Source organism: Equus asinus, chromosome 17 (genome assembly GCF_041296235.1).
Source record: "Equus asinus isolate D_3611 breed Donkey chromosome 17, EquAss-T2T_v2, whole genome shotgun sequence".
Classification (NCBI taxonomy): Eukaryota; Metazoa; Chordata; class Mammalia; order Perissodactyla; family Equidae; genus Equus; species Equus asinus.
This window is the reverse complement of record NC_091806.1, coordinates 34,512,501-34,530,393: the sequence shown is the minus strand read 5'-3', so window position 1 is coordinate 34,530,393 and position 17,893 is coordinate 34,512,501. Positions and strand designations below refer to the sequence as shown.

Here is a 17,893-nt window from a genome sequence, read left to right as displayed (position 1 = left end):
GTCCGTGTCCTGCCGCTGGGACGCGCTCTCTGCCTCTGAGTTGTGGAGAGCCCCACCTCGTCCCCAGCGCTCCAAGCGCCTCCCCACAGGGACCATGAGAGCCAGTGGGTGACTAGTGTGCTCCTATGTCAAACTACCACGGGCTGTGCTTTTGTCCCGCCCTGGCAGCCCTCGGTGGCGGGTGAAGGTGTCCATCCTCGCCGCCTCTGCAGTAGGCCCTGTGGCTCTTGTTTCGCGGCAGGGACGGTGGCACTGGGGAGGTTGCTGGGGCGCTGGGGTCAGGCCTCCGGTTGGGAGAGCATCTTCACAGCCGAGGGGCAGCCCTCAGGTGGGCTCATGGTGCTCTCTGCCTTCCATGGTTCGGACTGGAAGCCTTCTCAGAAGGAGAGCTCCGGCTCAGAGCCTCAGCTCCTCAGAAACGGTTCTCCGTGGTGGGATGGCTGGGAGCCTTCGTTTCTACACGCGATGCATTTTGCGAAGGAGACATGCCTGGAGGAGACTTGGAATGCTCGTGTAGTTGGAAGAGCAAGTATTAAAAGCGTGGAGTGTTCTAGTGCCTGTGAATGGAACGTTGTGTTGGGACGAGGGCGCTCATTCAAGATCGTTTTCTGTCCCCAAAGCTCCACAGGCTCACAGGACGGCCCCGTGAGCAACCCCAGCAGTAGTAATAGTAGCCAGGACTCGCTCCACAAAGCCCCCAAGAAGAAGGGCATCAAGTCCTCCATTGGCCGCCTGTTTGGCAAGAAAGAAAAGGGCCGACCTGGACATGCCGGCAAGGAGGCATTAGGACAAGGTGGGTGGCTTCCAGCAAACATTCTTAACCCTTAGGATGGAGGCGGGGGGCCTGCCGTGTGTGTGCCTACTGTGTGCCCCCGGTTGTTCCCACGGGCGGTCTGTCGAAGACGCTGGGCGTTCTCAGGGAGTGAAAGCTCAGGAGGCGTATGTTTTCTCTGGGACACATGCGACCCAGAGAGCCACGGTGGACGTTCTTTGGCCCTGAACAACCTGGCGTCCCAGACAGAAGGGGCTCACTGTCTCTCGAGCATTCTCGTGCCTTGGTTGCCTAGTCAGAAACTTAGCCTTTAGAGGTGTTCTTTGCCTGCAAGTGCTCTTCCACCTGTTTCTGAACTCACCTAATGTGGCCGTGTTGATTTCTCTCGCTGTTTCAACCGCTGGGCCCTCACAGCTGGCGTTTCAGAGACCGAAAACTCAGCTCAGGATGCCTTGGGACTCAGCAAACTGGGAGGACAGGCGGAGAAAAACCAAAAACTTCAAAAAAAGTAAGCTTTTCGTTATTCGTCCATCTCACTGAACACTTCTCAGTTGTGCCTGATTTTTAACTAACGTTTATTTAATAAATGTAGTATCTATTTATGTGTCTATATTACCTTCTGAAAGGTTAACCTAAAGCTTTTAACAGACTGTGCTTCCTGGGGGGCTGAGAGCCTCTGCTCAGGAAGGGGGAGAGGACTCAGGGGAGGCTCCCGTCCCCCGGAGAGCTGTCTGACGAGGAGGGCTCCCCGCCAGGCGGGGGCCCCGAGTCCGGCTCCGGTGCGTCAGCTCTAGGGGGAGGGGCCGCTTAGCCTTGCTGCGCTCCCAGTTTCCTCCTCTAAGATGGGAGTGCAGCGGTATGCGCCTCACACGGCTTTGTGAGTGTTAGACACACATCTGTCGCTACATAAACACACGTAAAGCACTGGCAACAGTGCCAGCCATCCTAAAATAGGGAGAACTGAGTGTGTAATTGCAGCCACCGCTCCGACTTGATCACCAGCATTCAGAGTTTGCCGTGCGGGCTATGATCTGTCAGGAAATATTCGCTGTGTTGCCCCTTTTTTCCTCCTCCGGTAGATTTTGTATTTTTATCTTCAATAGACTCGTGATTTTGTGGTCTGTTTATTAAATTTTGATTCCGATTTGTCTTGACTCTGAAAATAGGTGATAGCAGGGTGATCATTTTCTGCAAAGGTGCTCAGACGCTGCGAAGCCCCGGGGTAGGGGCATGGAATAGTGTGTGCGTGTTTCTCTGGCTTCGTTCTGATCGGGAGCAGGTTGTGTGTTGGTTGACCGTATGTCAACCAGAATTAAGTAGATGAATGAGGTAGGGAGAGACAGTATCCCAGTGAACTGGTGACTGAAAACTGAAACTGAACCGCCCTCTACGACAGAAGGGGCAGTTAGCAGTCCCAGAGGGAAGCGCTGACCTTGAGAATGGGGAAGACGGGCGAGAGCCAGTGGTCAGATGGCAAAGCTGGGCCTTGGGACAGGCTGACGATTGGTAGGTTCTGTGGTCACTCTGACGATAGGAAAGGTCGTCTGGCCACTCAAGTACCCTGAGACACCCTCATTGGTGTGGCACCCGGGCCTACAGTGCGCCCCGAGGACCACGCTGGGGCCCGGGGACCCTCTCCCCTAGAGGCCACGTGCCTTTAGCTGTAGAGTTGCCGGTTGGGTTCCCTTTTGTGAACCCTGCCTCATTTTCGTTCTCTTCTCAGAATCGTGCTGATCTTCGTGACTGGCCCACTGCTGGTCTTATTTCAGGCGAAGTGCCGTTGTTTCTGTTATTGCTCACCATGCCCTAGGAATACTCAGTCTTTCAGGTCCCCGTGAATGGAAATCCGCAGACACCATTGAACAGCAAAACGTGCTTTGAACGTTGCTGTCTTTGAACTGTATAAAAATGTTTTAAAGTAACTTGGGTAATTGCCATTTGCCTTTGTGAAACGTATCCCAGCCAGGCCTTTTGCCTCCTGGAGCCCTGCCAGGAAAAATGTGTCCGTTAGATTTTGCTGACGTGTTCTAGTGCACACGCTTGCACATGCTGGAATAAAATCCGTAAGGTTTGTGGCAGTGCGCCTCGGTCCTCGTCCCCGGAAGTTCATGGTTCCTGTAGGGTCACAGACTATTCAAATTGGCCCAAGTTTGGGTCACCCTTGTTTTCTAAATTTATTTTGTAATTCGCAGGAGGTATGCTTGAGCACTTGGCTGTGTGGAGACAGCCTTTATTGTTTGTCCCGGCACGTGACTCCGTTTCCCGCTGCGTGGGGAGCGTGTGTGGGGGTGGGTGGTAGGCGGGTTTCTCTGGAGCTCCGGGTTCCCCGTGATGGCATTGGCCCTGCACTTCTGTGTCACCATAGCTGTAACTGTCCAGGGGCAGGCCGTTCTCTGAACTCTGTGGTCGTGCACGGCAAGTTCTAGGATGTACTAGTAAGTTAGTAGGGAAAAATTCAAAGTATGGAGGTTATTTGTCTGACTACAGTGGGTAATTTTAGTTCTGTCAGTTAACCAGAAATAAAATTGACTTTAGGAAAAATGCTTTATTTATAATTGTGGGAAAATGTTTGAGTTATCCGGAAAAAGTATTATTGGAATACAGCTTTACGTTTATGGCATTATAGAGGTAAGAATCAAAATACGGTCCTCAGAAATATTTCTTTTTATTACCTCAAAAGTGTGCCTTTAGCTGCCAAAGTCACACAGCCAAACACATCCACTTTTAGAGAGTTTTCAAGAACCTGGTGACTTCGGTGGAGAGCTGACTTTCAGGTTTTGTCAAAGGTACATAAAAGAGAGTGGTGGGCGCGTTCGGTGCTGGACATGCTTAATGAATCCGTGGAGGGTACCGCTGGCGTGAAATCAGACATCACTGTGTTCGTCCGCTTGGCGGTGCTCCCACAGCGTTGCCGGGCGTCCCTGGTGCTGTCTGAACTCCGTCGCCTTAAGTAACCTGGTGTTCTAATGCTCTCTTTCCCGTTTCTCCCTGGTTGACTCTAGTGTGGTCACAGGGTAAGTTGAGGCGGAGGGTGTGCTGTGCTGAGCGTGTGTTACAGCCTGTGGCGTTGGCGGTCACCAGCCTCAGGCTCTGAACTGAGGTTCCGGGAGAGTCGTGCTGCTTTGCTGAGAGCTGTGCCGGGTCCCCTCACCCTGGCCGCCCCCCACCCCCAGCCTCTGACAGCGAGCTGCACCCCATGGCGGGAGTAGTGCTTTGTGTGGGCCGTGGAGCCGTGTTTGTGACATGAGCCCAGCAGGTGTTGGTGCAAGGTGCCATGGTACTGAACGTGTCGGCCTCAGAGAAACGAGGTGCGTGTGTCGCTTGGATGGTACACCTTATCTGGGGTCTGGTCAGCAAAGCCCACACCGCTTCTCGTTATGAAAGATAACTTCATCATCATCTCCTGTCCTAGTTATAAAACACACGCCGTCACTCACGGGTTACATGATCTTTGTCTCATCCGTGTGCCTGTTCCCCAGGGGATTTAGCATATTTCTGAATGTCTTTTTCCTCTGACTCTAATTTTAAGGCTGGGAAGCATGGCACATCAGTTTCCTGGTATAGAGGTATTTAAAAAATCGCCCTTGGGGTCTAGAATGATCTTCGAGGGAGGAGGTCAAGTCCCAGCCAAGCAGCCGCGAGTTGCTGGCTGACCATGGCGGGCCCAGCGCTCGTCCCTTTACTCTGCAGGGACGGCAGCCCCGCCCTTGTTTCTCGAGTAGCTCTCTGTAAACGGAGATCGCAGATCCCAAGGGTGGACAAAGCGATGACAGAGATTGCAGTATCTCCAAGCAGAGGAGGGAAATACGTAACAACAGAAAGCAGACGAGTCTTCTGTTTGCTTCTGGGCAGTGGTTTGGGGCCGTAGAATCTGGGCACACAGAATACACCTCATTGCCCCAGAATATCAGCTTCTGCCTCAGCCTCTGCAGAACAGAGCTGGGTGCCTCGGGTAGACTTAGGATGCAGAGAAACGCACGGCACTTGAGAGGCCCGCCGCCTTCGATCTCTCGGGTTTCAGGCCTTGGAGCGAAGGGCCAGTAGAAGACGACCTCGTGCCCTGGCGGTTAGCTGTCGCGAGGACTCAGCAGCTATCGTGGTGATCTCTGGTTGCAGTGAAGTCGAACCACACGGGTGGTTCTGTTGATTCTTAGAAAGTGCTCTGATGAGTAGTCACAAACGAAGGAGAGCGGCCGTCTGCCTGAGGCCGTTCTCAGTGGCCAACAGGGAAAGGCAGTTCCTAGACCAAGCAAGAAGGGAGCATATTTGTTCGAGAAACCGAGCTCCAGAGAGGGCAGGAGTGGCGCTGGCCCCGGCGTCTCCAGTCTGGTCTCCGCATCCTGTGCTCGCCCTGCCCTGCACAGCTTCCAGGGGCGCTGCCCTCTCCTCTCCCACGGGCAGGGGCCTTCTTCACGTGACAGAACAGTCACCCCCAGAGAAGAAGGGGGTGCTGGTGTTCCTGCCTGGGGTGATAACGCAGGGATCTGGCTCCGTGTGGGGTCTTCAAGGTCACCAACTAGCCTGATAGGGGAGGGAGCTGGAAGCAGACAGAGACCTGGGCCGGCCGCCCAGCTGGGGTCTCCTCTGCCCTCAAGCTCACTTCTCGCGTCTCTCTCGGCGGCATCTAAGAGATGCATCGTTCTCCCTCCATTGCCTTATCGCCCTTTCAGCAGGGCGCTGGGCCTGCACTGTGAAACCCAGAAGTAATCCATACTAGAGAAAGCTGTTGATAAAAGCCAACGACCATTGCAGGTGAAGTCAGAAGGGTGTGCACCAGTCCCCAGATGATGGAATTACCAGACTATTTTTAACCCTATGTTCCTGTGTACAGTGAGTGTCTGTTTCATATGAAAAATGAACTCTCTGCCAAGTGCCCCGGACTCAGTACCTGTTTAGTTCACTTCAGAGTGTGGGGATCGGAAAGCCCTGTTGGCCTGGCACCAGTGCCATCCCCGCCCCTCTGCCGGGCCAGGCGGGCAGGACTTGGGCCTTGACCGTGCTGTCAGGGTTCAGGTCTTTCCCTGCTCTGTCTGCCGAGGAGGTGTCTGTCTTGCTCGTATGGCTCCTATGGCTCACAGACGTGTTTGCATAAGATAGAGCCGCTGTCCTCGAGGAGAACTTGTCCCCAGGAAACACAAAGTGGCACTTAATTCAGCACACTGGCGGTCGGTCCCGCCCAGCGAGGCCCTCCTCTCCCCTCCGTCCAGCATTGGCCTCCTGTGTCAGGGGGACGGCAGTTCCAGTGGACTTGGCTGCTTTTTTATTTATGAGTAGCTTTGCTTATTTGAACTAGAGAAGTTTGCCCCTTGTTAACTCTACTTGAGCTATTAAGATATTTGTTGCATCCTCTGGTAGAATTATCCTGGATAGTTGCTATCCAGGATATCTGTTATTCCCCAGAAGCCTCAGGGTGACTTAAGGCACACTTACTTGAGATCCTGTGTGAAACGTTTTGAGCTTTAATTGTCCGTAGACTTCATAGTCTTAAGAAAAGTCTAATACTATTTCAATATGTTGAAGAGCTGTTACGTATCTTTAGAAGTAAAAGATTCGACGACGTGTTCTGTAGAAATGATTATGGAAAATGACTTGGGGTGTCGGGGCGCGTGCGGTGAGCAGCCCCGTCTCCTCTCCGAGGCTCTCCCTGTCAAAGTAATAGGGTGTCTTAGAAAGGCTTGGAGGTAAACAGCACAAAGCAGTAAGATAAGATTCGTGAAGCTTCTTTGTTCTCTCTTACATAGCCATGTTCCCAGTAGACAGAATCATTTGCAAAGATGGTAATGTGGTAAAGTTCCAGTTCGCCTATTTTAAAATCAGGCCTACAGAATATTTCTGATCTCACGAGGGCCCTGGGACTCCTCCCTGCCTCCTGCCCCACGGTAGCTGTCAGCGCAGGGCATCTTAGGCTCACACTCCGTCTGGGGTCCTGGTAGAAACTGTCCGGGTTGAAATTTTCTGGATTTGAAGCCTGTGGGTTAAACCACAGAATGACCCAATGTCTGAATTTAGCAAATACCTAGTTAGCTAACTAGCAACGTGGAAGAGAAACAGCCAAAATCCAGTCCACTACTTGCTTGCTACAGTAGACCATTCCTAGTGTTAAAAATCCACATTGTTCTCGGTGTTGGTGGTGTGAACGCTGAACGTTTGTGAAGCTCCCACGGAGGCAGGCTTCTCTGTTCAGACCCGGTCTAGTTTCCTCTTTCTCCATATTTTCCCTCATCGTTTAGAAAGAGAAGAGCGAGTATGTTTTCGCTTGAATGTCCTAGCTTGGATACAAAGGCTCTGCTGGGTTTTTTTAAAGTGGGTAATAATTCTTTAATTCTGCGAGGAGATGATTCTACAGAGAACCTTGTCGAGTCCGTCAGCATTCTATTGTTCAGGAGTGCTTCATGACATGTACCAAACTACCGTTAAGTGGACGGTTTAGAAGATTAAAGGGAAATAATGAGATATGTGCTACTGTGCTTGTGAAAGTGTATAGAGCGAGTACTCTGCTAACTTGCTTCCTGTATGCGTGTGATCGAGTCTTTCACTATGACTGTCTGGTTATTTGTAGGCATGAGTTGCTCGAGGAAGCCCGGAGACAAGGTTTACCTTTCGCACAATGGGATGGGCCAACTGTTGTCGTCTGGCTGGAGGTATAGCCGTCTTTCAATCCTGGATCAAGTATGTGACTCATGTGAACGTGTTAATCCATTTCACACAGTGTGCATAACCTTCTGGCCTCAACATTTCCTGTCTCTAGCTCTGGGTTGGGATGCCAGCCTGGTATGTGGCCGCTTGCCGAGCCAACATGAAAAGCGGGGCTATCATGTCCACCCTGTCAGACACGGAGATCCAGCGTGAGATCGGCATCAGCAACCCTCTGCACAGGCTGAAGCTGAGGCTGGCCATTCAGGCTATCACGTCCCTCACGAGTCCGTCAGCCCCTCCTACGTCAAGAACGGTGCGTCTCCCTGAAAGCAGTTTATCCCCTCCTGACGTTGCTTCTCCAAGTCTTCGTAAACACACCCAGGGCTCCGGTTTAAAATTTCAGCCTGCAGAAACGTCACAGCTTCTAACGGGTGAAAACTGAGTGGTTAAAAATACTTTATTGAATGCTTTTTTAACAGCCTGGCTTCAGTGGCTGCATTGTAACGTAGAAGTAGGAGTTTCTGAAAACAACAGTAGCGATCACAAATTTAGACATAAATTCATGAAAAGTGAAGGGAAAAAAGCCTCGATCCCCAGTTGCGCTATAAGCAGTATTTTACTCTAATGTGACGTTGGGCCCCTTGGTGCTTCCATTTTGGGCGCTGAGGGCCCTGGGAGCTCAGGGTTCTGAGCAGTCCATTAGCCTGCGTGTGCGCAGGCACCAGGCATTACCTGTGCTCATCCGGTTTGCTCCCCGTGGGGAGACCTCGAACGTCCTTAAAGAGGGTCCTCCTATTTGAAACGTTAAAAACTAATCTAATGAAAACATTAGCGGTTACTGGGAGATAAGGGCAGGCCAACGCCTCATTTCTAAAGTGCAGACTCTTTTCATTGGCCCAGTGCCCACTCTCTGCTTTTAGCTTTTGTTTACTCTCGAGAGAAAAACCCTGATTAAGAAACCAAGAGCCTCACAGGCATGCTTCTCTGAGTAGCAGGTCAGGGCCCGATTCAGGCCTCAGTTCCTTTGCACAAAAAGTGTTAAGAGCCTTTTTTGTTTGTTTGTTTGATTTTGTCTCTTAGTAAAGAGTTGTGGTAGCGACAGTCAGCCTGTGTTCTCACCTGTCGCACAGACAGCTCTTCTCCCAGTGGAAAGTTTTGTCGCAGTATCCGATCTGGTCCCTGTTCCCCCATCATTTCACATGAGAGTGGCCTTTCTGCAAGTGAAGGCGCTGGGGTGGTTTTCCCCAAGTGTTTATCAACTGTCTTGAGAAAGCTCGCGTCCTGCGAGCTGAGGTTAATGGCCAGTGGTGAAGAGCCCGTCCCCCGGGAAGCTCTGCGTTGAGAGCCGCGGGGCCTGGCTGTCCGCGGCTGCAGTGACGGGGACCGGACGTGGGGCCGGTGTTCCGGTACAGTTGCGATTGGGCCTTCTTTTGGACACACTCAGTCCAGCTCCCTGCCTCTTGAGCCCCCCGGCGAGGTTGTGCAGGCCGAGAGGCCCCGTCCTGGGAGCGCCTGCCCCGAGCCGTCTCCCCCAGTCCGGAGCTCGGCTGCGTGGGCTTCCTGGGCTGAGGCCCTTTCCCATGGGGTGGGTTGATGGGCACTGGAGAATTACTCACACTTTGAGAGGCGCAAAATGTATTTTCTTCTCTTTATATTTCACATACCTCAGGGGGTCAGCAGGGCAGATCCAGCTCTAGGAATCATGGGCTCTTCTCGTGTGGCTGACCACACAGCATTAATTAGGTGTGGTCACTCTTTAAGAAGGGCGAGCTGGTCGATGTTCTCTCCTTTTCTACGTGGGCATCTCAAATGAGAAGAGGGGGAGACGGGCCTCGCCTCCCCTGCTCCTCCTGTGTGCCCGTGGCTCACGTGTCTGCCACCTTCCTCTCTGTCACTGCTTCCCTTGCCCTGGATGTGGTGGTCCCTGGGTCACCGTAGACCACAGGAAATGTCTGGTTAATGCATGAGGAGATGGAAACACTCGCGGCCTCGCCACAAATGGTCAGTCCCGCCCCGAGCCTGTCCTCCTCCCAGGGCACCCCACTTACAAGCGGCGCCATTCCCGGCCTTTTTGTGGGAAACAGAAAGGTCATTTTACACTCAGTTGTTCCTGATAAGTATTTCCGCTAGGTATTAGTCAAATGTATAAAATAGGATCTGTATTTTGTCTTATTTTCGATTTTTCCAGGAACTTTACATTGGTAGGCCCTCTCTCTTTAGAGTAGGTTGAATTCACACCTCCTTTAGGGAGAGGCCTCGGCCGAACACTCCATTTTGAGGGTCTGGCCCATTTTCTCCCTCGCTGAGTGTGCTTGCCGGGGGGGCCTCGGCTCCTGCACGAGAAGCTGGGATTGTTGTTTTGCATGCGTTTTGCATGATACCTTGATTTCTCGAACTTTCCCCTCCGTCTCGCTGCACCTTCTGAAGTTGATCTGCTTGCCTTACTAAGCTCACCGATACTAACAGCCGTGTTCTTTTCATTCCTAACCACGTAACATCAGGAGGATGAGGAGGGAAGCTGGGCTCAGGTTGGAGACTTTCTATACTATATTCTTCACTATATGTACAGCAACAAAAAGAATTGGCGCATGAAAACTCGTAATTTACTTTTCTTGACATTTTTAACATCTTAACTTTTTCAGAATATTGTTAACGATTTGAAAGCATTAGGCGGAAGCAGAGCGTAGAGTTAAAGAGCACGTCTCATGGACAATTTTGAACCTCTCTTCCGTGGGGCCGTGGTGTCAGTTCTGGTTAGCGTAGACGGCTCTGTGTAGCGGACCGGCTTCTGGACGCGGTCCTGGGGCTTCGGCGGCTCCTGACATTGCGGATTTAAGTACCCGCTTGGGTAACTTAACCGCAAGGTCTGCCGGTGGGAAAACTGAATTCTGAGAACTTTCCAGCACAGGAGTTGCTGTGGAGACGTCACGTCCGGGTCTTCGTGTTGGTGTTTTACTAAGTGCTGATCAAAAGGCTTTCTTACTAATGGAATTCTCAGAAATTAAGCCTCTTCTTGCTTAATGTACTTTTCCGTTTTCAGCTCCCCAGCTCTTCAGCTCACAAAAAGCTGCCACACGTGTCTTGCAGCCTTCCTCTGAGACAGCTCGACTAACACAGCGATGTCCCTGCCTGTGACCCCACCAGCGTTGCTGTGTGACATGCCGCACTTTAGGGACCCGCACAGCCGCGCGGTGTGAGCAGGCGGCGTCTCCCGAGGCTCTTGCTGAGGGCGGAGCGCTCAGGGTCCTCACGGGATCCTTGTATGTCTGAAAAGAATCAGGATAGTTTCAAATCAGAATTTTCCTGAGTACAAGTTGTTGGTTGAAATGCCAGTTTCCCTCTGTTTGTATTCCCAACGTAAAGCCAATTCTCTCTCTCTTTTTAACAAAAGAAGAGAGAAGCTATAATATGATGGTGTGAGCCCTCTGCTCCTGATTTGGGCCTTCTGTGCTGCTACGCCAGATAAGTATCCTCATTAATGATTTAACCTGGCCAGCTAGCTCTTTACAAGGCCACTAATGACCATCAGTGAATTAAAAAGGGTGCATTTCGTAATTACTTAAATGTCGGTGTATTTCACACTAGGAAGCAGAACTTTGTCAGCACTTGAGTAGGAAATTCCCTGTGTCAGGGGCACGAGGTGTAAATTAAATAAGCGGAATGTTTGCTCTCTGCAGTAGAAATGCAAACACGGGTGAGCTGTGCCCGCGGCAGCAGAGTTAGCCAACACTCAGTGTTCCTAGTAAGCAAGAGCTGCTCTCGCTGTCGCCTCCCCTAGATGAGAGGAGTGAAGAGGCTTCCTGGGCTCTGTGAGGCCGCCCGGTCTGCTGAGGGCCGCGGTCACACAGTGTTCCTCTCCTGTGCCCTTACCTCGTGGCCAGCTCTGAAGCCGAGGGGAGGTTCAAGGTTTCCTCGGGCCCTCGGGAAGAAAGCATCAAGGTGTGGTGAGAGCCGTGGGTGCCTTCATTTAGCAAGTGGCACATGTGGGCTGTCTGTGGGAGGCTGTGTTGCTTGCTGCAGACACAGGAGTGAGCGGGACAGCCACAGTCCCTGCCGCCGGCCCTCACAGTTTACAGAGATCACAGAAGTGTGTTTGTGATCATTTCAGTGGTGGATTAGCAGGCCCTGGGCAGTGGCTGCCTCTTCTGGCCCAGGTGTTGTCCGATGATGGAGATCCGTGTCAAGGGCTTTTTCAGAAGGCTCTGATGGCGGCCCGGGAGATGGAGGGCTCCCTGGACTGGGCCTGATCCTCAGTCGCTGACCTACGTTATCTGACGCTGGACCACTTAAGAAGTGTGACTAGAGTGTATGATGAGTAAACAAAAAGGAGGAGGGTTCCGCTTCCATGGAATTCTCTTATTTAGAAATCTTTGCGTTGTGTGCCCATTTAAGAATACGTAATCACAGGCAAGGAAATGAGACCAGATGCTCATGCGTAAGTCTCAGGCATATGAGATGAGAGTAAGGTTTGAAAGAGTGAAAAACATGACAGTGTGATGATTTCCCGAAAATATTTGATGTTTTTCCCACTCATGGTTGCTTAGAGAAAATAGTGAAAATGTTTTTTTCTGTTCGAATTTGAGCATTCTTGTTGGAGTGTGAGTCATTTCTTCCAGCTTGATTGGTGTAAGTGATAAATTAGACCAGAGGCCTTGTTTTCAAGGCAGAGCACGGTGGTAGTTGAGAGGGACTGTGTCCAGGGATTCTGTGATGGGACTGCAGAAGGCCTGCGGGCGCAGCTGGTCTTGGACAAAGGGGCAGCGAGTGCCTTTTTTGGATATGTCTGTAGATACATATAATGTGTGTGCTTATTTTTCATTGTACAAAGCTTGGCTGTATTCTGTTAGATTTATCCCTAAGGATTTCATGACTTTGATGACATTGTGAATGGCATTTTGTAAATTTCAGTTTCCAGTTCACTTCTGGTATTTAGAAACCCAGCTCGTGTTTGTGTCCTGGTCTTGTGTCCTGCTGCTTTGCTAAGCTCGCTGTAGTTCTCACAGCCAGTTTGTAGGTGCATTTTCTATGTTGCTAATCAGGTCATCTGCAAATAAAGACAGGTTTTTTTTTCCCAATTCCTATGCTTTTGATTTCTTTTTCTTGCCTTGTTACCGTGGCTAGGAGTTCCACCGCAGCGCTGAATAAAATTAGTGAGAACAGACCCTTTGTTCCTGATCTCAGGAAGAATACATTGTCTTTCACCTTTAAGTGTGATGTCAGCCCTGTGTTTGCTGTAGATGCCCCTTATCAGGTTGAGGCCGTTTTCTTCCATTGCTAGATTGCTGAGATTTCCATAAATGAATGATGAATTTTGTCAAATGCTTTTTCTGCATCTTTTGAGATGATATAGTGGTATTTCTTTTGAATCCATTGATAGGATGAATGTCATTGATTTTTCAAATGTTGACCCAACCTTATGTTCCTAGGATGAATCTCACTTGTCGTGATAGCTTATTCTTTTAATTTATTATTGATTTAATTTGCTCATATTTTGTCCAGGAATTTTGCATCTGTGTCTATGAGAGATACTGGTCTGTAGTTTTCTTGTAATGTCTTTGTCTGGTTTTGGTAGTATCAGGATAGTGCTGGCTTCATAGGATGAGTTAGGCATTTCTTCTCCATTTTTTTGGAATAATAGTGTAGAATTGTTATTTTTTCCATAAATATTTGGTAAGATTCACCAGTGAAGACATTTAAGGTAAAGATTTTATGTGTATGTGAGAGAAAGTTTATAACTGCAAATTTGAGTCCTGATAAGATACAACTTATCTCTTTCTTATGAGTTGCTCTCATAGATGATGTCTTTTGCCCATTTTATCTAAGTTGCTTACAGTTGTTCACAGTTTTCCCTTTCAGTGTCTATGTCCTATAGTGTGTCCCCTCTTTCATTCTTGATGTTGGTAATGTACGTCTTTTCTTTTTTCTTAGTCACTCTGTCTAGGGCTTAGTCAATTTTACTGATCTTTATGAAGAACCAGATTTTAGTTTCATAGTTTTATTTTTCTTGTTTCTGTTTCATTGATTTCTGCTCTTTTATTTTCTTCCTTCTGCTTGCTGTGGATTTCATTTGTTCTTCTTTTTCAAGTTTTTTAAGGTAGAATCTTACATTGTTGTTTTGAGACCTTCCTTCATTTACGACATAAGTGTTTAATACTATAAATTTCCCTCAAGACACTGCTTTAGCCATGTCCTACAATTTTTGAATAGATTGTGTTTCACTTTCATTCAGTTAGAAATATTTTCCCATTTCTCTTGTTTTCTTCTTTGGCACGTGGGTTATTTAGCCGTATGCTAATTTCCAAATACTTGAGAATTTTCTAGATATCTTTTTATTATTGATTTCTAATTTAATTCTGTTGAGGTCAGAGAACATAGTTTGTATGATTTCAGTCCCTTTAGATCTGTTGAGATTTGTCTTGGAGAATCCCATACGCACTTGAAATGAACGTATTCTGCTGTTATTGGGTGGGGTGTTCCACGAAACGTCACTTAGGTCAAGCTGGTCAATAGTGTTGTTTAAGGCTTCTGGATCCTTACTGAGGGGGTCTGTCTGCCTGTTTTGGCTTCTTTGTTCCATCAGTGACTGAGTCAGAGGAGGGTTGAGGTCTTGTGACTGTAACTGTGGATTTTTCTGTTTCTCCTTTCAGTTCTGTCAGTTGTTGTCTTGCTTCTCTCTTCTTTTAAAACTATTTTTCAGTTCACTTTTTTTTTAAGATTTTATTTTTCCTTTTTCTCCCCAAAGTCCCCTGGTATGTAATTGTATGTTTTTAGTTGTGGGTCCTTCTCGTTGGGGCATGTGGGACGCCACCTCAACATGGCTTGATGAGCAGTGTCATATCCAGGCCCAGGATGCAAACCGGTGAAACCCTGGGCTGCTGAAGCGGAGTGCGCCAACGTAACCACTCAGCCACGGGGCCGGCCCCTTCAGTTCACTTTTTACACGGATTTTGAAATTAACAGATTTTTTGTTGAGGAAATTTGGAAAACAAAGTGTTAAAATTAAAACCAGCCACAGATATTTTTGTGTACAGTTGGATTGATCCTTCAAACTTGTTCATGAGTCGTGATCATTCTTTGTTGTTATATTATTATACACAAAAATTACTTCAGAAAGATCATGTGTTATCAGCTACATTTTTATTGTGGTTGGGGAAATAGGTTAAATTTATAAACACGAATGAGTCATAGGTTTTCAGTGGTATAATACCTTCTGTTAAAATTCTACTGACAAATTTAAAAGGTAGTACCTAGGAGATCAAATTATTTTGAAATGATAAAGAACAGTGTTGTCATTCATTTAAGCTTTAAGGATATGTAATAGGTTAAAAATCCAGTTTAAAGATTATTTAAACTGCCCTTGTGACCTCTTGGGTGTTCTTTTTCCTGAACTGATCGTACTTGCTTGTTGAAAGCAGACGCTCGCCTACGGGGACATGAACCATGATTGGATCGGGAACGAGTGGCTGCCCAGCCTGGGCCTCCCGCAATACCGCAGCTACTTCATGGAGTGCCTGGTGGACGCGCGCATGCTGGACTATCTCACCAAGAAGGACCTGCGCGGGCAGCTGAAGATGGCGGACAGCTTCCACAGGTCAGTTGTTGCACATAGTTCCTGCTCGTTGGCTAGGAGGCTTTTGACTGTTTCCATCTGTAATTTTGTTTTTTTTGTAAATAGAAAGAGCTTCCAGTATGGAATTATGTGCCTGCGAAGGCTGAATTATGACCGAAAAGAACTGGAAAGAAAAAGAGAAGAAAGCCAGAATGAAATAAAAGGCTAGTACATTACGTTTAATTGATTTAGCGTATTTCTGCTTCCCAGTGTATTAGCAGCCTAAGTGATTTCCTAGTTTCTTTAAATTAAAAAAAATATTTTTTTTTATTGTGGTCATAATAGTTTATAACATTGTGAAATTTCAGTTGTACATTAATATTTGTCAGACACCATGTGAGTGTGCCGCTTCGCCCCTTGTGGCCACCTTCCACACCCCTTGCCCCTTGTAACCACTAAATTGTTCTCTTTGTCCGTAAGTTTGATTATCTTCTACATAGGAGTGAAATCATCCAGTGTTTGTCTTTCTCCATTTGGCTTATTTCTCTTCACAGGATGCCCTCAAGGTCCATCCATGTGGTTGCGAATGGGACGATTACATCTTTTTTTTTATGGCTGAGTAGTATTCCATTGTGTATTTATATACCCCATACTCTTTATCCAATCATCCGTCGATGGGCACTTGGGCTGCTTCCACATCTTGGCTATTGTGAATAATGCTGCGATGAACATGGGGTACCTAAGTCTCTTTGAATTGTGGATTTCAGTTTTTTTTGATAAATACCCAGTAGTGGGTTAGCTGGGTTGTATGGAATTTCTATTTTTAATTTTTTGAGAAATCTCCGTACTGTTTTCTGCAGTGGCTGCACCGGTTTGCATTCCCACCAGCAGTGGATGAGGGTTCCCTTTTCTCTACAACCTCTCCAACGCTTGTTGTTTTTTGTCTTGGTGATTATAGCCATTCTAATGGGTGTAAGATATCTAAGTGTAGTTTTTTGCTTTTTGGGTTTTTTTTTAAAGACGGGCACCTGAGCTAACATCTGTTGCCAATCTTTTTTTTCTTTTTTCCCCTTCTTCTTCTCCCCAAGGCCTGCCAGTACGTAGTTGTATCCTCCAGTTGCACGTCCTTCTGTCTGTGCTATGTGGGATGCCACCTCAGCATGGCTTGATGAGCGGTGCCATATCTCCACCCAGGATCTGAACCAGCGAAACCCTGGGCCTCTAAAGCGGGGCATGGGAACTTAACCACTCGGCCACGGCCCCGGCCCCTAAATGTAGTTTTGATTTGCATTTCCCTGATGATTAGTGATGTTGAGCATCTTTTCATGTGCCTATTGGCCATCCATCTATCTTCTTTGGAAAAATGTCTGTTCGTATCCTCTGCCTACTTTTTGATTGGGTTGTTTGTTTTTTTTGTTGTTCATTTGTGTGAGTTGTTTCTATATTATGGAGATTAACTCCGTGTCGGATATATGATTTGCAAATATTTTCTCCCATTTGGTGGGTGGTTTTTTCATTTTAATCTTGATTTCCTTTGACTTCCAGAAGCTCTTTAGTCTGATGAAGTCCCACTTGTTTATTTTTTTCTTTTGTTTTCCTTGTCTGGGTAGACATGGTATTCAGTAAGATCCTTTTAAGTCTGATGTCAAAGAGTGGACTGCCTGTATTTTCTTCCAGAAGTTTTATGGTTTCAGCTCTTACCTTCAAGTCTCTGGTCCATTTTGAGTCTATTTTTGTGTATGGAGAAAGGTAGTGGTCTACTTTCGTTGTTTTGCATGTGGCTGTCCAGTTCTCCCAGCACCATTTATTGAAGAGGCTTTCCTTTCTCCATTGTATATTCTTAGCTCCTTTGCCGAAGATTAGCTGTCTGTAGATGTGTGGTTTTATTTCTGGGCTTTCGGTTCTCTTCCATTGATCTGTGTGCCTGTTTTTGTACCAGTACCATGCTGTTTTGATCACTATGGGTCTGTAGTACGTTTTGAAGTCAGGCACTGTGATGCTCCAGCTTTGTTGTTCTTTCTCAGGATTGCTTTGGCTATTCAGGGTCTTTTGTTGACCCATGTGAATTTTAAGATTCTTTGTTCTATGAAGAATGTCATTGGGATTCTGATTGGGATTCCATTGAATCTATAGATTGCTTTAGGTAGAATGGACTTTTTTTTTTTTTAGGAAGATCAGCCCTGAGCTAACTACTGCCAATCCTCTTCTTTTTGCTGAGAAAGACTGGCCCTGAGCTAACATCCATGCCCATCTTCCTCTACTTTGTATGTGGGACGCCTTCTACAGCATGGCTTTTGCCAAGCACTGCCCCGTCCGCACCCAGGATCCGAACCGGTGGACCCCGGGCTGCTGAGAAGCAGAACGTGCGCACTTAACCGCTGCACCACCGGGCCGGCCCCTAGAATGGACATTTTAACTATGCTTATTCTTCCAAATCCATGTGCATGGAATATCTTCCCATTTCTTTTGTCATTATTGATTTCTTTCAGTGATGTCTTATAGTTTTCCTTGTATAGATCTTTTTATTTTTTATTTTTTTATCGCAGTAACATTTGATTATAACATTATATAACTTTCAGATGTACATCATAGCATGTTTCAAATTCTATGTAGATTCCATCATGTTCACCACCCAAAGACTAATTACAAGCCATCACCACACACGTGTGCTTAATCACCCCTTTCACCCTCCCCCTGTTAAGTTTATTCCTAGGTATTTTTTTTTCATGTTGTGAGATTTTTTACTTTATTTTATTTTTTAAAAAAATTTTTATTGAGTTAATGATAGGTTACAATCTTGTGAAATTTCAGTTATGTATTATTGTCTGTCAGTCGTGTTGTAGGTGCAACCCTTCACCCTTTGTGCCCACCCCCCCACCCCCCCTTCCCCTGGTAGCCACTAATCTGTTCTCTTTGCCCACAGGTTTAAATTCCTC

At 47.6% G+C, this 17,893-nt stretch overlaps 1 protein-coding gene across 3 annotated transcripts in view; it reads left to right on the top strand.

The window, feature by feature from the left end:
- Positions 1-17,893, top strand: part of LOC139040786 (liprin-alpha-1-like) — an 85,023-nt gene that overhangs the window by 52,602 nt on the left and 14,528 nt on the right. For 2 of the 3 annotated variants that reach the window (XM_070487866.1, XM_070487865.1), the window contains exons 17-22: positions 621-793; positions 1,187-1,280; positions 7,332-7,413; positions 7,521-7,721; positions 14,824-14,999; positions 15,084-15,181. In XM_070487866.1, the coding sequence (XP_070343967.1) occupies positions 621-793; positions 1,187-1,280; positions 7,332-7,413; positions 7,521-7,721; positions 14,824-14,999; positions 15,084-15,181 (824 nt within the window). Of the gene's footprint in view, positions 1-620; positions 794-1,186; positions 1,281-7,331; positions 7,414-7,520; positions 7,722-9,909; positions 9,937-14,823; positions 15,000-15,083; positions 15,182-17,893 lie in introns of all 3 variants that reach the window. The other variant, XM_070487864.1, reaches the window with a different exon arrangement.